General features: G+C 35.7%; 1 protein-coding gene across 3 annotated transcripts; it reads right to left on the bottom strand.

The window, feature by feature from the left end:
- Positions 1-14,750: 14,750 nt before the first annotated feature.
- On the bottom strand, positions 14,751-20,570 carry LOC143584929 (putative prolyl 4-hydroxylase 10). Of its 3 annotated transcripts, none has more exons than XM_077066848.1 (8): positions 20,338-20,570; positions 19,144-19,240; positions 18,268-18,365; positions 18,010-18,107; positions 17,186-17,315; positions 16,033-16,220; positions 15,033-15,120; positions 14,753-14,919 (listed from the first exon to the last, which is right to left on the bottom strand). In XM_077066848.1, the coding sequence occupies exons 1-7, from the start codon at positions 20,544-20,546 to the stop codon at positions 15,047-15,049; spliced, it is 894 nt and encodes a 297-aa protein (XP_076922963.1). In that variant the 5' UTR covers positions 20,547-20,570; the 3' UTR covers positions 14,753-14,919; positions 15,033-15,046. The 3 variants fall into 3 exon arrangements, with proteins under 3 accessions (XP_076922962.1, XP_076922963.1, XP_076922964.1); XM_077066849.1 differs by having other exon boundaries at positions 14,775-14,884; positions 15,042-15,120; XM_077066847.1 differs by having other exon boundaries at positions 14,751-15,120.
- Positions 20,571-23,949: the final 3,379 nt, after the last annotated feature.

Here is a 23,949-nt window from a genome sequence, read left to right as displayed (position 1 = left end):
CCAGGGGAGTAACCCGTTCTCTATTTTAATTTCTGTTCTTTCAAGTTTTAATTTTATGCTTTACGTTTTATTTTTATTTATTTTTGTCCTTGTTCTCATCGAGGACGATTTCGTTCTAAGTGTGGGGATGGGAATTTATTTTACTTAGTTGTAGAAAAAATTTAAAAAAAAATTAAAAAATAAAAAGTTTTCACTTGTTTTTCGTTTTCGTACGTTATGTTAAAATATATATATATATATATATATATATATATATATATATATATATATATATATATATATATATATCCCTTGTTTTTAGTTTCTTTTGCATTAAAGTGGGAGATGATGATATTTATCGGAAATCGGTTTTTCAAACTACTAATAATATGAGATAAATAAAAGAAAACGCACTTAACTTGGGATGTGTCGGTAGGCTCAGCCTTGAAAATGGAAGGGCAAATTTGATAAAACGGTTAAACGGAAATCTTTTGTGGGTAAAGTGTTTTGTCCGTGGAAAATAAGCAATGAAAGGTCGGGCCATACTCAAGCCTCAAATTTTGGTATGAAAAAAGTGAAAGTATCATGAGTTTTAAAAATTTGAATACGTTATCATATGATGCTTGGGTAGGTTTAACGTTAGAGTATGCCGTGTAGCCTGTGATATAAATCTTAAACTGCTAGTTTAGTGTTTTACACCTCATTGGCGTATGGTTTTATAACCTTAAATCCTGTATTGATGGGATGCTTCGGGTCTAGAGACCATGGGTCTGTATGCAATCTATTTATCTGGGTATTCACAATTCCTAAGTGAGGTTGTGGATATTTAAAATAAAGCCAAAGAGCAAACCCTTATAAGTCTATAAACATGATCACAAAAGGTACAAAAGTACAAATACACTACAGACTTGATCATCCACGCTATTAGCCATGTGGGGTCCCCTTGCTCGCGTCTCATTACCATTAAGAAACGGACCACAAGGGACACGCTACATGTAAGCCCTACAGATGAAATTTTGCATACTCGCCTATGGTGATGGATTTGGGGTATTGCTTGATAACGGGGGTATGTCATGTTGTGGGGAACACTAGCTATTAATAAATTGAACCTTAATCGTATCTAATGGCTGCTTGGTAGACTTTGATGCCTAAGCTTAGGTGGATAAACAATACCCTTGATCGTCTTAACTATTCATAAATATTGAGCAACAAAGTTTTAAATCTGCTAACTTTGAGGTTTAAGTCACGTTGGGGTGGTCTGGTCCGGTAAAAGCTGAGAATAAGCGGGTCTTAATTGTGTAAACCACTAAGTAATATTATTGTCGGATCTTATTTGTCCCGGTAAAGATTAAGGCATGGGTTTAGGTGGACAACAATATCGATGATCGTGGTTTTTGCGTTTTTCTGAGATTTAAAATCTAACCTATATGTTTGATTTGACTTGGATTTTCCGATTCTGATCCAACTGCAGTCAAATCTTTTTCAGGGACGAAAAAGTCTTAAGTGTGGGGATGTTTGATGTGTAGTAAAACACACTTACTTTCCTTATGATTTTATCATGGTTTTTATGCTTAATTGTTTATTTTATGAAAGTATTGGGGGTTAAGTGCAATAATTTACAAAGTTTAAATGTTAATTGTAGGTTTATGAAAGATGGTGAAAAAAGAGTTAAGTTGGAAGACTTTAGGGGCCTTTTTGGTCAAGTTTCAAAGCTACAACTCAAGGCCCGACCCAAGCCCACAAGTTAGAAGCCTTGCATGATATTATATTAAGTTAATCAACTTAATTCTCAGCCATTATCCAGCCTAAATCCCGAAAATAAAAAAAACCCTAACTCCTATACAAGATTCCGATCGGCAGCAGCAAAAGGAGAAGGAAAAAGAAGAATAGTTGGCAGCTGTGGTGGCTGTGACGGCTGGAGAGGAAGAAGAACACCAAGGAGACTCTTGTGCAGCTGCTAGGCATCAAATACATCCATAAACTCAGCCATATACTCTAAGTAAAACTCTCATAAACTTTACTTTTTGTTCAAGAACCCTAACTAGTTGAATTGATCTTTTTCTTTGGATTGTTTTGCAAGTAATTGATTGTTTGACTTTGATTTAGTTATTCTTGGACCTTGAATGAGTTTGATTATGTTTATGTTGATGTTTATGATGATTTACTTGAATGTTAATGGCTGTCCAAACTTAATGAGTAGCTAATCTTGTTTGTTCTACCTAGGTTTGATGAATATTGTTAGGTTTTGACTAGTAATATGGATTGTTAATGATCATGGCTTAAATTGTTAATGTAAAGTTTGATTTAACAGTAAATTAGATTGTGTTTAGTGGCTGTGTTTTGTTTGATTATACCTAATAACCTCGTGCTTTAATTAATTGAATCGGTTTTGATTAGTTGTTGCATGTTTAAGGTTCTTTACTTTGTGTTTAGGTTTGTTTGCGGGAAGTACAACCGTAGGGATAAGTGGGTAAATTAATTAGATAAAATCAGTTGTGAAACACCTTCTTAGAGACCGAGAGGTGATAAGAAGTAAACTCGTCTCATTACTTTTACTTGTTAGAATTAAGATCGAGCGAGAGCGGGTTTTGTTCTTGTCGGGTTTGGATGTTTGAGTGATTAGTTGGTCTAGTTTAAGTTAAGTTGAATTGTTCCTCTATCCTTGGTTGCGTGGTATTCGTTTCCATTAAGCTAGTGTGTCGGTGAGACCGAGAGGTGAGTCGGCATTAGAACACGTTAACAATTTGTTTTCCCGGTTTGTTCTTAAAATCAACTAAAATAAGTTAGAGTTTGTTAGTGAGACCGGGAGGTGATCTGACCTTCTTGAGCGAACCCTAGTTGTGTCATCCTTTAGAACCGGTGTCGTGAGAGTTTTCAATCCATTGTCTTGTCATCTCCTTCAATATGATTCTTACCTAGGTAGACGTTTTTATCACTGCAGTCAAAGTTTCCAAAGTTTTGTCAAAAGTTTTCATTTAGTTAAGTTAAGTAGTAAAATTAAATCTAAAAAAAATCAATTAAATATTTTGGTGAGTCTTGGTTAGAGTTTAGTGATTAAAAACGTTTTCACGTGTCTTCGAGTTCGATATCCGGACTTTCCTCATCTGTGCTATACGCGACCGGTACACTTGCCGTTTGTGTGAACTAGGATAGATTGTTTGGTTTTTAAAGCTTAGTTGCGACTTGTGTTTTATTCATATATATATTTTCGCACATCATGTTTCTGAAAGCATGGGGATGTGCTTCTGGAAACACGGGGTCGTGCTTCTGGAAGCACGGGGCCGTGCTTACCTATCATAAAAGACAAAAATCTACAAGAAAAGACAAAATAGTGGACAACTAGACACGGGGCCGTGCTTCAATGGACACGGGCCCGTGGTCACCTTTCAAAAACGACAAAAAGAATTAGCACATGTCACTAAAAAGCACGGGGCCGTGCCACTTGCCCATGGGGCCGTGGTCACCTTCGAGAAAAAGACAAAACGAATTTGGCACATGTCATAATAAAACACGGGGGCGTGCTTACCTAAGCACGGGGCCGTGCTTCTCACTCCAGACTGCCTATAAATAGTGGTTCATGTTGCATTCATTTGTTGTGCCTTGAAAAGAGTTCTATCTGGTTTTCTCATATAAAAACACACAGTAACACTCATATTGAAGATCTAGTGAAGAGTTTGAAGGCTTGGAGGTCATAACCATCATCCATCATCATCATCATTAAGAAGGAAGATTCATCTATATTTGGTTAGATTGTTCTAGTTTGATCATGTGTTTGTTATTATCATCCATTCTAATGTTAATCACCATGCTCATTATGAGCTAAACTCCATTTACCATCTAAAATCTATGAAGAAGCTTTTTTTTACTTGATGATTATTTAAAACATGTGTTGTAGTCTAGTAAAGTACACGGTTATCTTACAATTATCTTTTGATAAGAAATGTTTCACCATCCTTAAAATACTAATTCAAAGTTGGTGATTGCCAATTATATTGGCAATCGTTCATGATCGATTCATGTTCTTGAAAGATAGAAATACTTTGATACATTATCGAAACATGGATCCTTATATTGTACTTAGAAATGATGAGATATAAGTTATGATGTATTTCTCTAAGTCTTGGTAATCCGAAAATGGCTTTGCTTAGGATATCGTGCTTGTTAAAGAAATCATATGTTAACGGAATGTGTAATTATAACCTACATAAATCAACCAAGGGGAGGTTGTGTGACTAAACTACAACCACCCGAAGTTGTTAGAATTGGTATTTGAGAAATCGAAGTCAATCCTAATCTTTCTACTTTACGAAACTACTTGCCAACTTAAATTGACATTCTTGAGGTGGCATGACATTAGGAAAGGGTTGACTTTAAAATGCGCATGTTACCTCCTTAGTGCCAAAGATGCTCACTTAAGACTTAAGGAGGTATCTATCATATATTGCTACGGCAAGTTTACCACATGTTTGAATATTAATTATCAATGCTAAAATGGAGTGGATTCTTGATCTTAGATGGTAACCTTCACGTAATTGAAATACTCGTTTAGAATCTCTCGCCTTGGTCACCTATATATTATATATAAGTATTTATATTTATAAAAAGTTCGAAAATTAACCCCAAAATGATTAAAACTTCCGATTAAAGTAAAACAGCGATTTATCATTAGAAACATTTGTGTCCACGAGTCGATACTTGGTTCTTACCAATACTATTTTACATATACGATAGATACAATTTCCTATTTTGTGTGTGTTTAGTCTTTGTAGAAATCACTTTTATAAATTTAAAACACGATCTTGTGCAAAAGCAAATCATTCCATCAATCAATATTTCACCACACGCACAGCACGCATCAATTACCTTGCACCATATGGATTTTTCCAATCTATTTGTTGATCGACAGTTGTTGGTGTCAATCGCCGAATCCGGGTCCATGCTCATATCTATAACAATGACATTGGGCCACCTAATTCCTTTGTTTGTGGCCTGGTTCCCTTATAGAGTTCTCTATACAAAGACGCTAGGGCAGCATCACCCCCAACTCAGTTTCCCACTAACAGTAAAGTCAGTTAGATGAGTTAATATATATAATGACGCGAACCTGTTATTCGTATCTGCTAATATGTTGTTAGTAGCTTTTATTAAGCAAACACAACGTGCATGCTTCATGCATTCCTCATTTGTTGATTCATTAGTTATTGGATTTTCTAACATATAAAATATCATAGCACTGAGTTTTACCATATGATTTTTATAATCAGATGGTTGTGTATCAAAACCTAAGTAAGTTAGGCACATATGCATGCGTTCATTGTATTCAAACGAACCCTCGAACCCAGTTAATCCCTCTCCCTCAATGGGTAACTCCCATAGAATGTTAACATCCTCCAAGGTTACGGTGGCATCACCAAAAGGTAGGTGAAATGCGTTCGTTTCGGGCCGCCACCTTTCAACCAGTGCTTTAATCAACGCTCGATCAACTCTTTTATAACCACATCGTAAGACACCGTCAAAACCAAATAAACTGATGGACATCAAAACTCTACCTGGTAGAGTAATGCGTCCGTCATTAGTTATATCCCAAAATGAACTGTCCCCATGTTTAAAATCCATACATCTCCCTTCTTGTGGATTCACGAACAATTTTCAGGTACGGTGTTCATCTCCTAGGTATAAGAGACATTCATCCCTTGGACACGGGTTGAGATCTAGTTCATATTCATTTTTTGATTGACTTAGGGTGTAGGTGGGATGCATGATTTGAGATATTTTGTTTAAAGTGCTTGAAGTAGTGTGGGATGAGAAAATATGATTTTGTTTAAAGTGCAGAAGCATGTATTTGGTATTTATGTAGAAAATATGATTTTAATTATTTTGTGTTTTTTGTCTTAAGGTAAACTTTTAATTTTAGATTTAAATAAAAATACATTACACACACCAATAAAACACAAAAAAAACGTTACAAACTTTATTGAATAGAATTAAACAAACTACTTATTAAAAAGTAGAGTGCACACTTAATTCTAGTTTACTTCCAATGACAGTCGTCGTTTGACCATTCGGAATCCGATGAGTGCTCTCCAGGATACGGGTCATGGTAGTAATCTGGTTCAACTTCTTTCCATTCGTTTTCATAAACACTCTTCAGTACATTCGGGTCTTCTAACAAATCAGGGTTCAATTGGTCAAAAGTTAAATCCGGTGACGGATGTTCCTTTGCTTCAGGCTGAGGAAGATCACATGATGCCTAAACAACCTCAAAAACATATAAGTAGTTACTCAAACAAAATAAATATTGTATCATGAAACTAGATATATAAACACTTACACAATGTAGGATCCACATCATGCAAATTCAATGGTAGTAAGTAGGAGCACGACATAGGTAACATAACACATTGGATATGTGGTTTGTTGTACTGCTAGCATATACAACGTTAGGATCCATTTTAGTCGGTGGTGAATTACCAAGTAGTGATATGTTTATATATATACAAACTAGCTTCCAATGACAGTCGTCATTTGACTTTATTAAAAACACATAAAAAACACATAACAACTTTATTAAAAACACAAAAAAAAACATAACAACTTTATTAAAACATAGTTTACTTCCAATGACAGTTGTCATTTGACCACTCGGAATTTGATGAGTGCTCTCCAGGATACGGGTCATGGTGGTACTCTGGTTCAACTTCTTTCCCTTCGTTCTCATAAACACTCTTTGGTACATCTGGGTCTTCTAACAAATCAGGGTTCAATTGGTCAAAAGTTAACTCCGGTGAAAGGGGAGTTGTACTTTTGCTTCGGGCTGAGGAAGATCACACTTACACTAACAAAACAGATATGTAATTACTCAATCAAAAGAAATATTGTATCAAGAAAATAAATATATAAACACTTACACAATGTAGGATCCACGTCGTGCAAATCATACAGTAGTAAGTGGGAGCACGACATGGGTGACATAACTCCTTGGGTATGACTCTTGTTGGACTGCTAGCATATACAACGTTAGGATCCATTTTAGTCGGTGGTGAATTACCAAATAGTGATATGGTTATATATATATATATATATATATATGTGTGTGTGTGTGTGTGTGTGTGTGTGTGTGTGTGTGTGTGTGTGTGTGTGTGTGTGTGTAGGGGATGGATCTTGCGAGAAGTGATATTACAGCGAGAAGTGAATGTATAACTCCATTAATCCCTAATTTCACTCCCTTTCATATGATGCTACATACATATATGTAGGTTGGTTGTATTTATGTCTTAATTACACATTCAAACCAACCTACAAACATATAAATGTACCGAGCCACATTCAAACCTATGTACCTACACACATACAAACATACATACACATATACAAACATACGTACACATATACAAACATACGTACCTACACACATATATATGCACCTACACATAAGAAAGGGAGTGAAATTAGAGATTAATGGAGTTACACCTTCACTTCTCGCACTTCTCGCTGTAAAAAAACTTCTGAAATGATCCAATACCTATATATATATATATATACCAACTAGCTTCCCTGGTTTATAATACTTTAATATCTTAATATCTTAGGGTTTCAAAATAATAACCTAATCTGCCATTACCAAAGACGGATTTGGAAAAGTATTTTTTTAACCTAATCCGTTATTTGTAATGGTGGATTAAGAAAAAAAATTAAAACCTAATCCGCTATTTATAATGGCAGATTAGGAAATAATAATTTTTTTCTGGTCTTCGTCTTCTTCGTAATAAAGTTTCATATCAGCTCACGGGTCTTATCTTGGCAGGAGCTCATGGCAACTTTGAGGTTGCATTCATGGCATGTGTCTTAAATTGAACCTATCATCTTGTGAATTGGCAGGGAATTTATGACACCTTTATCATCTTGTGAATTGGCATGGAATCTATGGCACCTTTACATGTGAAATAGCAGATGTTATGAGCTTTGCAGTGTACATTAAGGGGGTACAATCCAAAGTTAGGTTAGTTGGGGTAGAATCCAAAGTTAGGTTAGTTTGGTTAGTGGGGTTAGTTTGGTTGTTTGGTTTGTTAACTGGGTTAACATGGCGCCTAACGGGGTTTTATAATACTTTAATATCTTAATATGTTAGGGTTTTAAAAAAAATAACCTAATCCTCCATTAACAACGACTGATTAGGACAAAAAAAAATTATAAAAGCCTAATCCGCCATTACCAATAACGGATTAGGTTATTTTTTTGAAAAACCTAATTCGCTATTTGTAATGGCGGATTAGGAAAAAAGTTTTTTTTTCTGGTCTTCATTTTCTTCAAAATAAGGCATTTATGGCAGCTTGTAAGGTTGCATGTGAATTGGTAGGGTATGGTCATGTTGCATGTGAAATGGTAGGGTATCCCATAGCAGCTTTCATATTTTCTTTGTGTGGACAATAATGAATTCAGCATTTGCATGGTGGGGATGTAATGACATCCTTTGTATGTGAAGGGGTGGCATGTAAATATCAGATGTATGTGAATTGACAGTGTATAATAAGGGGGTAGAATACAAAGTTAGGTTAGTTGGCTGGTTAGTTTGGTTAGTGGGGTTAGTTTGGTTAGTTAGTTAGTATGGTTTGTTAACGGGGTTAACTTGGCTACCAAACGGGGTTAAAACACGTTGTCCTAATCCGCTATTCTCAATAGTGGATTATAGATCTAATCATTGTTGTCAGGTGATCCGTCTTTGAGAATGACGAATAAAAAATAATTTTCTCCTAATCCGCTATTCTCAATAGCAGATACACCAAAAACCTTTTTTTTATTTTACCGTTAACCTAATTTTTATATTAATCCACACCATTTCAAAAAATAATTTGACCGCGAAAGTCGACGTTGCTCTACCGGAGCTTTGCCCGTGACCGCGGAAGTCTACGTTGCTCTACCGAAGCTTTGCTCGTGACCACGAAAGTCGGCGTTGCTCTACCAGAGCTTTGCTCGTGACCGCGAAATTCGACGTTGTTCTACCGAAGCTTTGCTCGTGACCACGAAAGTCAGCGTTGCGTTGCTCTACCGAAGCTTTGCTCGTGACCGCGAAAGTCGGCGTTGCTCTACCGGAGCTTTGCTCGTGACCGTGAAAGTCGACGTTGCTCTACCGAAGCTTTGCTCGTGACCACGAAAGTCAGCGTTGCTCTACCGAAGCTTTGCTCGTGACCGCGAAAGTCGGCGTTGCTCTACCAGAGCTTTGCTCGTGACCGCGAAAGTCGGTGTTGCTCTACTGAAGCTTTATTCGTGACCGCGAAAGTCGGCGTTGCTCTACCAGAGCTTTGCTTGTGACCCACGGAAGTCGGCGTTGCTCTACCGGAGCTTTGCTTGTGACTCGCGGATGTCGAAGCTACATTACCGGAGGTATGCTCGTGACCCGTGGAGGTCAAAGTTACTCTATCAGAGCTTTTCTCGCGGTCCGCGGAGTTCAGAGCTACTCTACCGTAACTTGTTTCATGACCCTCGGAAGTCGGATCGACTCTACCGAAGCTTGTCCTTGGCCTGCCATGATTGTTGATAACGCGGGTGGAACATACATGTGAACCAAGATGACAGCTGGGTCATTGTTGGAGTTGAGGTTCTAAGAAAGAGATAAAAAGGGAGCCTGCAAGGCTCTGAAGTTGTTCCCTCAAAGGGATACCATGCATAGTTATGTTGTACCATGTGCTATGCGAGTTGAAATTCCCTCTTTCAAGATATTTTTTCCGTGAAGGTGATAATACTTTTTTAGATCTAGGATTTTGAACCTTAACCATGTATGTATTATCAAAGGCACTGTGAAGAAATAAGGAAACAAATCTCTAAGTATGTTTCTCAAACATCACAGATCTGGAGGTATTTTACCCCAAAGTTAGGTGGGTTTTTTGAAAAAAGCAACAGATCTGAGAGTGTTTTTAGATTTTATCGCTCTTCTTGAGCTTCTCAAGAACAGATGCCGGAACCAATAAGAACTTTGAAGATGTGGTTCGTTGTCGTTTCCCACGGATGGCGCCAATGAAGAAACATGAAACTAACCCGGGATAGGCTTAGCTTGATATCTCAACCGAGACTGGATAATCACCAATCTAACCCCTGGTGTGGACGTGCACAAATCGGGTATTGTTAAAAACCCGAACCGGTTCGGAACCAGTTTTTTTCACACCGGGTTGTAAATGGCACCGGTTCCAGTCAAGAACCGGTTTGGTTCCCGACCAGAACCGATGCCCAGATATGCTAACTTTTAGAAACCGGGTAGGGTATGAACCCGGACCGGTTTTTACGTAAAAACCGGTTCCACCGGGTTTTTTTGAAATTCAAAAATTATAGCCGTTAGGAACCGGTTCCAACGGCTATATAGCCGTTTTTGACCGTTGGAACCGGTTTTTTAACTATAAATAGGTTATTTTTTAACTATAAATAGCAAGGTTTGTTTGTGTACTTGTTAAACCACTTCCAAAACTATAAAACACACTCCAAACCACAATTAACCTTAAACCGACAACAAATGGCAACTAATGATGACGTTGTTATGGCGATCGAAACAACAAGATGCCCCGATGTTTGTGTTCATTACGATTTGTGTCTCATGACCGACTCACATGAGATGGCACGTTGCAAATATTGCTCGAAGTTTCTTAAAGCAGGGTCCAACTCGACATTACGAAAACATACGAATAAGTATTTTCGAGAGAAAAGAAGTTTGGATGCTAAAAAAACGGAAGTGGGAGAGTCGTCCGGCTCTACAACCCAAAAATAAGTATTCCCGGATTAAAACGACGGACTTTGTTTTTTAAGTTTTAGTTGTTATGTTTAGTATCGTTTATGTTTTAATAATGTTTGTAATAGTTATTTTTTAAATAAATAAAATGTTCGTCGTTATTAAAAAAGTAACAAAAAATTAATCATGGGTAACAAAAGTAATTATAATAAAACAAATCAAAACTAAATATTAATTGAACAAGTTACAAATAATTTTACCAAAACAAATAATTACAACTCTTCTTCGTCTTCATTCTTGTCCTCACCCTCGTCTTCGTTATCGGAAGAAACCCCGTCCTCCGCCTCCTCATCATGAATATGACGCTCTATTGGTATTTCGTCTTCAAAGTTCGCCTTGTGTTGTACACGATCCACCGCATCCAAATGGTCCTTTAGGCAAATGCAAACCTCTAGAGACTCGGGAGTTAATTTTGTTCTTCGCATAGATAACACCCTCCCACTAAGAGAAAAAGCCGATTCGGAAGCAACCGTTGAGGCTTGTACGGCAAGCAAATCACGAGCCATGGCGGATAGAATGGGAAATTCGTTTTGTTTACCTTTCCACCAAGCCAACAAATCAATATTGCGAATTTCGTCGACCGTTGCGCCCTCAACATAGTTTGCTCCACTATATCGACCAAGTTAGCTAGTTGGTGTGTTTCCTCTTTGCCTCTTAGATGCCGATTCACGAATCCCATTCATCAAGTTTATAAGTGGGTCATTGCACGGCCTACTAGTTGTTGTTTTTTTCACAAAAGACGATCTCGTGCATGGACCATACATTTGAAAATAATGGTTATAAAGGTCTTGAAGGTTTTTGTTGAACTTTTCCTTCGCTTCCGTCGACAACTTCGGGTCGATCTCGTGCATACCTAAGTTGTCAAATATTTCCTCAATCGTTGTCTCAACCCCATTAACATTCCAATAGGGGTTTAATGCGACGGCACAAGTAAAGACCGGCGGTATGTTTTCAAAATATTTTATGAACTTTTCTTTCATCACCGCAACAATATTCTTGAAGAGTTTGTTCTTCTCCGCAAAGCTTTTAAAAACACAAGACATATAGTACAATTCTTGCAAAATCCAACAACTAGTAGGGTAATAGACTCCCGATAATTTTGTTGTTGACTTTTTGAACACGTCAAGATACTCCAACAAATAACCGACTTGGACCCAAACACTTTCCGGAAACATATCGGCCTCGCGTTTTTCAACAAGATTGTTATGAAAAGCTTGTAAAGTTTGGCATTGGGCAAAAGCACACTTTAACATATGACAAGTTGAGTTCCAACGGGTTGGAACGTCCCAATTCAGCCCCAAATACTTTCTTTCAACCGACTTGCAATAGTTCTTATATTCAAGATGTCTTCTTTTACCACTTTTGAAGACATCTTGTAACATAAGTCTAAAGAATTTTAAATCGTCACAAATGTTTTCATTATCAAGACCTTTTTGAACAACCAAGTTGATGATATGTGCAACACATCGAACATGAAAAAAATTCCCGAAACAAGGTGGTGAATATTTAATGATAATTTTTTCGGCCGCCTTAGTATTGTTTGATGCGTTGTCAAACGAAATCGAAAATATTTTATTTCTCAAATTGTAAGTCGTTATAACTTCATCAAGCAAGTCAAACAATTTTTTAGCGGTATGTGGGTACGGGAAGTTTTCAAAAGCTATGGTTCGTTTCATCAGTTGCCATGTCACCGGATCAACCCAATGAGCGGTGACACATATGTATGATTCGGGCAACCCGTGTGGTGCCGACCAAACATCGGTAGTTAAACTAACCATAGCTTCTAAAGAATGAAAAGACTCGATTAACTCTTTTTTAGCACACTCCCACAACCTGATACAATGACGTCTTAAGGTAGTACGACTTACATGTGTGTATCGCGGTTGTAGAGTTTCTCGAATCAACGACGTCAAATCCGGGTCATCAAAGTGGTTAAACGGCAAACCTCGTTGAATAACGAACTTTGCCATTCTATCTTGAACTTGAGTCGTGTTGTAACGAAATAGTGTACCATCTTTACCCAAGTCAATTTGATCGGTCGCGCCAATCCCTTTCAACGCCTTGCAATATGGCTTCTCGATGTGCTTTCTCAAAGTAGAGTTGGAATCGTGCTTTAATAGTGAACCACATAGTTTGCAACGAGCCTTTTGATAACCTTCGTCATCCACAATCAAATCCCAATTCTTCCATATGTCTTCGTTGCGGTTATGGTTGACTACCGTAACAACCCTTGGGTCCTCCGTAACAGGAACGGGGGCAACAATAACACTCTTCTTAGCCTTCTTGTTAGTTTTTTTTATGGGTGCCATAATAATATTTAGTTGGATGGTCGGGTAACGGAACGGGTTTGCTAAAGGAGTAGTATTTTAGTTTGTTTTTGAGTTTGGTGGTGAAACAAGTGGTGGAAAACAAGTTATATATAGGTTTGGGCATCAAAAACCGGTTCCAACGGCTATATTACCGTTGGAACCGGTTCCAACGGATCTATTGTCTCTCAAAAACCGGTTCCAATGGCTATATTACCGTTGGAACCGGTTCCAACGGCTAATTGGTGTCTAAAAAACCGGTTCCAACGGCTATATTACCGTTGGAACTGGTTCCAACGGCTAGTTTGACTTTTGTTTGACTCTTCAAAAAAAACCCGCCGGAACCGGTTTTTCCGGGTACGAACCGAACCGGTTACAATTAAGAACCAGGTAGGAACCGGGTTGGAACTGATAGTGACATACAAATAGGAGAACCGGGTACGATTTTCGGGTACAAAAATACCCAAACCGGGTATTGTACCAACCAGGTTGGAACTGGAACCGGTTCTGGTTCGGTTCCACCAGTTAGGTTCCGGAACCGGTTTTTTTGTGCACGTCTACCCTGGTGGGCTTTGATTATGGGGTTTAGTACCCTACCTCCACATGAATATTTTATATATTCATTTTGTTGCTTGTTACTAGAAAGAGTTCTGTTATACAAACTATTGTGTTCAAAATCTAAACATAAAATATGGACCAAAATTGATCTCATAGTAACCGAAAATGTGTGTAGTAAAACCCTAGATGATTGAATAGTTGTAATTTTAACAAAATTAATGAGTGCGTAACTTGACATAGAAAAACGCTAATATGAAAGGTAATTAAACTCGTTTCTAAATTTGAGCAATCAAAATGAGAGCCCACCATATTGTGCAATGTCATACCAATTCTCATCAGCACATTATTATTTAAAGATTTATTCATTTAAAAGAAGATATAGATAACTACCATATGGTAGATAACGAGTCAGCAGGTTAAGATCCATCTGAATTTTAACCATTTACATAGAAAAATTAGACGAATTTCGACATGTTTGAACATTCCCATTTTGGTCTAATCTTATCCAACCAACTTCACCCATATTTAGTCATGAACTGTTAAACATGGACAGATGGACTGCGTTTATTGCTGGTCCAGAAAGAAGGAACTACAGCTAATAAGCTAATAGTTAGTTACTCATCAGTCAATTCATTTACCAAAATAACTGTGAACATCAATGTTCTGAATCGAGTAAATAGTTTTTAAATCAAACCTAAAACCTATCGTATCTTACAGGGTTACAGGTAGTAGGTACGTTTAAAAACGTTAAAACCAACCAAACCGTCCTAACTGAGCTAGATCAGTCCATTCAACCCGGTTAAATCTAACATGACCTGGCATACAGTTTGGAACCAGCCAAAATACTATTAAAACACTGGGTTCTTCCGGTAATGGTGCAATTCCATGTAGAGAACCGGCCCAAACCGAACCATTTTAATGGGTAGTTATTGTTTCTGTAAAAATTATAATTACGGGTTCGACCAAGAAATCCTGTCAAAACTGGCTGAACCAGACTGTAAACATCCCTACCAATTACCAAATACTGTGATTTAAGCCAATAACCATTAAAAAATTACAACACAAACATGAATTAGAAGACAAATGACATTTTACAAATGTACTTAGTTTTAGACTTCAAAAAATCACTAAATTTGGCTAAGCTCATAACTGATCACAATTTCTGGCATGTTTAATCAAATATCTTGTGGCGTTTGGATCATCACCTTCACGACATGAAGCTCAGTTTGATTTATGAAGGGCGGTGGAAAACGCCAGCTATACTTAACTACTTTATAATGATTTGTATGCTACACCCTGTACCTGTAAACAAACACCAATGGTTCAGCTTGCATTAATGTATTGCGCTGAAAATTAAAGAAAATAAACGTGAGGGCAATTAGGTAATTTACGAATGATATCAAAAGAAAACATACTTTTAACACACTTATTATATCTTGTATTCTTCAACATGCATCCATTTTGTAGATGACCATTTATTTCCTTTAATCACAGGACAACCACCTAGAAATAAATCAAAAAGATAACGATAAGATTATTCTTGCAATAATATAACTTTTCTTATCATATTTTACACAGTGACTAATTATTCAAAATAAAATAAGATTATAAAACCATCAATGTTAACATTGTTTTAGTTTGTTTGTTAAGACTTAAGAATATGAGTGTGTTCGTGTTCGCTTATGTTAGTTCGTTAATAGAATAAATGAGCGCTTTACAAGCATAAACAAACACAACCTAACAAGAGTTAACATTGATGGACTATATAAAGTTAATAAAACAAGACTAAATTGTAATTGGTGATATATTAATTTTATAAAACTATAATTGTATTGAACCTAAAAAATATTAATAAATTTGTAAACAAAAGAACATACATATTAAGAATATTGATCATTACAATCCCAATAATCATGGCTAGTCAAAGATGGAGAATTTCTCTCCAAAAGTTATGTCTTGCATATATTTGTAATTAAATGTATTCCTAGAATTAGCTTTCAGTTCTTGTATATATATGTCTTATTGTAATAGACAACTGACAAAGTGTGGTTGTTCCCATTCTTCTTCTAATATTGTGTTTGATCTATTCTTCTTTCAAATACCGTGGTTGATCATTTTCTTATAATACATAAACAAACGTAAATGAACAAATGAGACATGTTATAATGTTCATCCGTTTAACTAAATGACAAAGAAACTGTTCATGTTCGTTTGTTTATTAAATAAATAGCATAAACAAACTTTCCACCATACAGTCCACAGAACGTTCAGTTCATTTACAGATCTAACCGAACCGATACCACAATATTATTACCTATTTTAAACCATTACCCACCCTTCCATTTTCCACACCAACTAAAACCCTTTATTTTATTTCTTAAAACGTGACTGAATATAGGGTCCACAGGAACATACCATGCAGACTACTTGGATCCAGTGTTGCATCGGGACTCATGCTCCAAAAAAGTAATGCATCACCCATTTTTGGTTTCACATAGAGACCCTTTTTAGCACACTCAGATGCATTATTCCAGTCTGGTTTAGAGCTGAAATTTCCCTGTGCGGCAGGGAAAACTGTTTCTCCACCTTCCTCCACGTCAGACCTGAAATGAATAAAATAAATAAAAATCAACTAAAAAGTGAGTCAAACAAGCAATAGGGTCGAGAGTCATCAAAGTATATGTTTACTGCATACAACCTCCTATATAACTTAATTTAAGAACTAGATTATAACTTTTAACTAGGGGTGTGCATGGGTCGGGGTTTTGAGTTCATGAAACCGCTCGATTTCAGGTTTTACGATTTGGTTTCAGTTTTTTACTAATTGGGATTGAAACTATTATTTAAAAAAAAATTGGCCCAAAATCATGAATTTGGACATAAATGTTTTTGTTAAATAATTATACATAAATCAGGATAATTTCATAAGGTCCAAATAATTCAAGAACTTTTAGCAGTTATCAACTGGTCATTTAATTTATTTATTTTTCATATTTAATATTATCGGAGAGTAGTGTTGTCATTATTATAGTCCTGTCATTCTAATTCGCAAATTTATGATTACTTATATGTAAATTGGTTATTACACATATCACATATGTAAACTTAACATTACACATAACAAATGAGAAACTATCCTCAAATAATGTTAATATATAATGTATAAATAAATTAAATTATTGATTGTTAAGAGATTTTGAAGTTCTTGGCCTTTTAGAGTTCTGAAGAGATCCAAACCCTATAATAAATTTCTACTAAAATATTTGGGTATCATTAGTTATTAAATTCTTATAAATTACTTACAAATCAAAATTAAAGATGAAAAACCATAAATTCGGTTCAACAAAACCTAACCAAAAGTTTGGTTTTTACAAAAACAAAAAACCAAGCCATCAGTTTTTGTTTGGTTTCGGTTTGTTCGATTTTGTGCACGCCCCTAATAATAGACTATGATTCTAGTATGTGACAATCTAGTTTCTACAATTACTTCTAAAGCCTGTATTATTACATATGCACCTTAAAAAGGCAGATGTATGTAACATGAATAATATAAATGCATGATACTTACAGATACATAAGAACTGTAGCTATTCGTTGCCCTCCATTTTTGGTGTTGAACTCATCAAGAAAGTAGTCAAAATGAGGCTCATACTTTTGACCTTCTTCATAATGGAGAATTTGTAGTCCTTCTCCATGTTCTGTTAATTTATAAAAACCCTAGTCAGTATAATCCACTTAAGTTCACCACAGTAACATCTTCTAAACTTCTAACAATCAGATATTGCCTTTTAGATCGTTTAATGGTTGATATCCAGATAATAGAAGACACAAGATTTAAAAGAATAGGTCAGAAACGAACTGAATGAACGGGGGCATGTTCGTGTCCGTTTGTTTAACTTTTACCGAGCAAACAATTAAACAAACGGGGTTTTCTTGTTCATGTTTGTTCGTTAAGAAAGTTAACGTGTTCATTTTTGTTTATGTTCGTCCGTTAACAGTATAAACGAACAAACATAACTGAAAATAGATGAACGAACAAACATAACTGAAAATAGATGAACGAACAAACATAACTGAAAATAGATGAACGGACATAACCAATCAAACTCCAGTTAAAAGTACATGTGAACATCAATTTTTCGAGCTAAAGATTAATAAAACTAGTCTAAATTGTAGTGGGTCTAAAAAGATATAATGAATATAAAAGCTATCATATAAGATATTGTTGATGTATGAGCTAAAGATTAATAAACCTAGTCTAAATTGTAGTGGGTCTAAAAAGATTTAATGAATATAAAAGTTATCATATAAGATATTGTTGATGTATTTATGACACTAAATTTTAACATAAAAAAGGTTGGTATAAAACAATGTGATGTTCATACACCATACCTACAGGGATGAATGTGTAGTCTGCAATTCTTTTCTCTATATTCCGTACAATTTTATCCCTTCCTCTCCTCAAAAACGTTCCAGAGCTTGTACGCACTCTAAAAAAATACAAATTGTCAAGCAAGATGAGCCTACCACATTAAGATAACCCAACTGCAATGGGAGGTGATTTGTACCATAAGCTATTGGCGTACCATGGTGTGCACATCACCTCCCAGTTGTATTAGAAGTAAATACGAGAAAATTGAGAGCACAAACCTGCTACCTGTACTCTGACCAGTCTTGCTATCAACAACTGTTGATTTTGCCATGTGAGGTTTAGCAAGATTTATTAAGTAATCGCACTCTTCTTTTGACTGTTTTACAATACAGACCAAGAGTCAAATATAATGTTCCTACTTCCTACTAATACTACATATAAATGTAAACTAAACACTTGTTCATGTTATTCCTAAGAGAAATTGGTATATAAGCTTAAAAAAGCACAACATACAGATGCCATTTACTAAAGCCAAAGACAATGGCTTTTAGGCCTGCAAACAAACAAAACTTTCAGTGAGCTGTTGGTGAACCATTTAGCGAAAGTTCATTTATGTTTGCTTATTTAACAAGCGAACAAACATAAGCAAACTTTTTTGTTCATTTAGTTAAACGAACCAATTTGAACACATTTCTCGTTTGTTCATTTATGTCCGTTTATCATCATTCATTTACGTTCATTTATGTTCGATAGTTTACTTTTGTTTAAGTTTGATTGTTTACATATTCATCATATGTTTTTAGGTCCATTACTATTTAGACTAGCTTTAAAAATTATTTTAGACCCAATATATTTGTTCATATTAACTTTTAGTTGGTGTTCGGTCAGTTATGTTCTTTCATCTATGTTCAGTTATGTCCGTTTGTTTTACGTCTGTAAACCGTCCGTTTATTCTGTTAACGAATGGACATAAACGCACACGTACAAGAAAACCTGATTCTTTTAATTGGCCGTGTTCGATCGTTTGCTCGGTTAAGGCTATTGAACGAGCAAGAACATGTACACAAGGGCATGATTAGATATAGCATATATGCTAAAATATCATAAAACTATCCAGTAAAAAAAGAAACGAGATGTATGAAACAGCTACTCACCAAAAAATTGTGATAAAGAAATGCTCTAGGCTCCCAAGAAAGGATCTCAGTCCACTGATCTCCTCTTTTTCCAGTCGCATTACCATCAATGTCACCACTGCATTTCAGACCAATCAAGTTTACTGATATCGCATAAGCGGGAAGATAGTGGTTTTAGAAAACGACAACACTACTCAGTACTCAGGCATGATGCATATTTAGGCACTTAGCATATTTCTCATATGACATTAAGATGTAATTGTCTACATGTTTAATTTATATTAATCATGGATTAAACAATGATTGTCTTTGTGAAATAAAAACCCCAATCTGTGCCATTATTTTGAAGTGCATTTATCTACTCACTAGTCACTACAGAGAAAACGTAAGGAGCATAATTTACCAACACTGTTGCAGATACGCAAAGTAGGCCCGCAAACGAACACAAATGGAGCATGTCTGTGTTCGTTTGTTTGAACTTTAACCAAACAAATGATCGAACACGAACAAACGAACATAAACGAAACAGACACAGATGAATGAACTCAACTTAGCTAAAACCAGTTAAAAGTAAATGTGAACAACAATCTGTTGAAACAGGACTAAAAAATAATGAAAACAAGACTATATATTAATAGGCCTAAAAAACTTAAATGAATATATTAGCAAACATATACAAATGTAAACTCACGTGCATAAATGAACTTATGAAAGTAAACAAACATAAATGGATTCAAATGAGCGAACTTAAACGAATACAATGAATGAAGGAGACATGTGTTCATTTTTTTTCATTTTACTAACTAAATAAACATAAATGAACTTCCCAGTTCCCACAGCACTGAAGCAAATCTCAAACACACAAACCTAACAAAACCTAGATTCACACAAAGTAATTGTTCCGCGTATGCTCAAGCTCCGATCATTTAGATTTACGAGAGGTTGAGCGGAGGTCGGCTTGTGAGTCATATATTCAAGATATTGTGAAAGCTAGTACATTTCAAAGTTTGCAGTTGGAAGTAAAGCTAATTTAGTATAAGTATAGCCTAGGATCCAATTTATATACGGCAGAGAGCAGTGGACCTAATTTCACATAAACCGAGGTCGAATTTCACATAAACCGAGGTCGAATTTTGATCCTATAACTTGAATGTTTAAAGTAAACATAATTTCACTATCAGTCCAGCTAAATCATCAAACCCTAGGTTGACTTACACAAGCAAGCGTTTCCGCTTGAACGCGATGCCATCATCACCGTCGTCGGATCCAATGGGAAGCGAGAAGATGCCTAAGGCTAGAAGGACGAGTAGAACGATTGTGAGCATCAAAAGCATTGACAGCACTAAAGCCACCGTTGAAGATCGCTTGCTGCCACTGCCGTGATGGTTATGGCGAGCTAATAATAAGCTTCTTCTATTACGCATTATTATTATTATTATTGTTGCTTGCAGTGACTTGGATTGGATTGATGGGATGTGTTATTGTTTGTAGCTTGATTTTGATTTTGATTTTGATTTTGCAGGTTGATTTGGAGATATGAAATCGAAGAGTTTTTTGGGTTTATAAACAACAAGTAGAAGAAGAAAGGAATGGACAGCTGCCAGTGGCTGAAATGACGGATTTCTCCCTTTGTTTATCACGTAATATATTTGTGGGTGTTTATTGTTTCGTTTGATTTTTAGAAATACTACTTTGTCATTTTTTAAACGTGTACCATATGCTTGAAATTTTATAAAATTCTTAAAATTATCGTCTTAATTTGCCTCGACTTCTATATTATATATAGTTAGGGATGGCAACGGGCCGTGTTCGGGCCGGTACTGGTAATTCCATGCCTATACACGTTTGCAAACCATGTCCCATACCCGGCCCATTACCCGTCGGGTTTCGGGCATACCCGCGGGTATCGGGTTTACCCAATGGGACTTTCAAGTAATTTTTTTTAATCGTTATAGTTATTTTATACCTTTTATTCATACAAAAATTAGTACAAATTTAAATATAATACACTCCATATATAAAAGTGTGACAATAAATAAATAATATCATTATAACTTTTATATATACTTTTATATATGTGCTTCGCAACTTATAAAATACAAAGAATTTCTCGGGTATACAATTCGGGTACATAGTGCGGGTAACCGGGCCGGATATCATCTAATCTCATACCCGGCCCGTGCCCGCGAAAATTTTTAAAACCTAATCCCATACCCGACCCATACCCATCGGGTTTCTGGTATACCCGTCCCATTTGTTTCGGGTTTCGGGTATACCCGTCGGGCTCAGACTTTTTTGCCATCCTTATATATAGTATAGATATCACTTTGAAAAAAACAGCTATTGGAAAACTAGCAAAATTCCTAAAATCGAGGAGTGTCTGTGGTATGGTTCAGTACGGTATTTGGATAAATTCAAATTGAAAATCAAAACTTTGTTTTTTTGGAGTTTTTAAAACTAAACTCAGAGTTATGTATAGATTTTTTTTAAAAAATATAATTAAAGATGTTACACTTTGGGGAAAAATTAGCCAAATTCATAATTTTCCAAAATAAATTATTAAATCCATACTTTAGTATATTATAATCTCATTGGCAAAGATTATATTTGTCCACAACTCCACAAGTAATTGGTTTCAAATTCAATGGGCTAGTTTTGGCTGAACGTGGAATTCAAACTTCAGTTAGTTGATTTTGACTTTCGATAATTTAATATAGAATTAATAAAGTAATGTCTGTCCAACAATTTTTATAAAATATATATCATATTGATCTTGATATAAAACAAGCTTTAATACCCGCACATCGTTTAACGTAGTGTGTTTTTGTATTTATAGGTACTTGATATACGGAAGACAAATGATAAAAGGTATATACTCTCTAATTTATATTGAAGTGAAAACATAATTTATGTTGAAGAGAAATGACAAAAGAAGTATACTCTGTAGGGCTGTCACTTTTACTCGAAACCCGAAATCCAACCCGAAAAAACTCGTATCCGAACCCGAACTAACCCGACTTGAAGAACCCGAACCGAAATAATTCGGGTTGATTCTCGGATTTGATTTATAAGATTTGGGTCAACCTAAATAAACTTTTAGTTTTGAAATTAAATTAATTTTATGTATAATAAGCTAAATCTTAGCCACTAAAGCTATCAGAATCTAGCTTTAATCGACTGTTTTCATTTTAACTATTATGGATTAATTGCTTATTATTAATTTATGCCTTCCGTTTATTACTAATAGCAACCGTAATCGAACAACCAAATCATGCCTGATTGAATACAATTATGGAGTTTTACTCATCTTTTAAATTATTTTATCGAGTTAGGTTAGTTTATTATTTGATAATTTGTGTTATAAGCAAAGAAGAATAAGTTTTTATAATTTTAGTGTTGTAGTTGTTAAAAACATTTGGTTTTGTGTATTTCTAGGATACTCAAAACTAGATTAACCCAACCCGAAAAAACCTGAACCCGAATAATCCAAACCCGAAAAACCCGTGAGAGATTTGGGTTGGGTTTCGGGTCAAGATTTAAAACTTTGAAACCCGAAGAACCCGAACCGAAAAAACTGAAACCCAAAAAACGAACCCGAAAAACACCCCTAATACTCTATACTTAATATTAAACTGAAATAATAATCACTTCTCACGTAAAACAACTAATACCCAAACTAAAGTTCACTGAAATATTTGTATAAATTAAAACAAAGTAATTCGTGTTCGACGGACAAAACACGAGACAACGTATCAAAGTTTTTCTTTGGTTGATGCTATTGTTAAGAACCAAAAAAACCCTTTTTCCTTTGGTTAAAACACGAGACAACATATCAAAGTTTTCCTTTGGTTGATGCTATTGTTAAGAACCAAAAAGCCCTTTTTCCTTTGGTTGACGCTATTGTTCAGAACCAAAAAAGCCCTTTTCCTTAGGTTCTAGATTCTTCTTCAACTTCTCCTCATCGGAAAATCCTGATTCATAGTTGAAGTTTCAAAAAACTGGGAAAGCCCATCGTCTTAATATATCTCTGCGAAAAGATAACATGTATTATCTAAACCAACAACCACATAATAATTAACCTGATACAATTTTTCATATCATAGCCAACAACCATATGCGCAAACTATAATAAAAACACTCATAGTAGAGGTGTGGTATGGGTTGTCACAATAGGTCAAAATGCATAATTTGTTAACTCAGCTTTAGGTTGTCCTTTATGGTGAGGGAATTCGAAACCCCTCCCCAGTGCCACGTCAGCGCCACGTGGGCACTAGGGGCTTCAAAGCCCCACCCCAAAGATGCCCCTCAATGGTGAGGGGGTTTCGAAGCCCCTTAATTTTTTTTTTCTTTTTTATTTTAATAAACTAACAAATTTATTAAATACAATAATTATCAAATACAAACTAAATTAAAATTAAAAACATATACATAAAAATCAACTAATTTTAGTCGTCGCGTCGCCGTTTTGTTGTTTGTTTCTCCAAATATGTTCAACCAAATCCGCTCGAAGACTGAAATTCGTTTCTTTTTTTCATGTTCTTAATAAAATAGAAAATCTCTTATCTTCGTTTAGTGTTGTCATCGGATCCGGTGCATCGTCGTACTCGCCTTGACATATTGCTCTACCCGAGTCCTCCAGTATCATATCATGCAAGATAATACAAGTGTACATTACATTTCTTAACTTATCCATGTGCAGAATACGAGCCGGATGTCTAACTATAGACCAACGTTTCTTTAATACCCCGAATGCCCTTTCGATGTCCTTTCTGGCCGACTCGTGTTTTTTCTTGTAATATTTCCGTTTATCATCAGTCGGGCACGTAA

The sequence above is a fragment of the Bidens hawaiensis genome, unplaced genomic scaffold (assembly GCF_021521415.1).
Source record: "Bidens hawaiensis isolate Kalapana, Puna unplaced genomic scaffold, B.hawaiensis_p1.1 tig00033498_1, whole genome shotgun sequence".
Lineage (NCBI taxonomy): Eukaryota > Viridiplantae > Streptophyta > Magnoliopsida > Asterales > Asteraceae > Bidens > Bidens hawaiensis.
The sequence above is the reverse complement of the archived record's forward strand: the minus strand, read 5'-3'. Positions and strand labels throughout refer to the sequence as shown.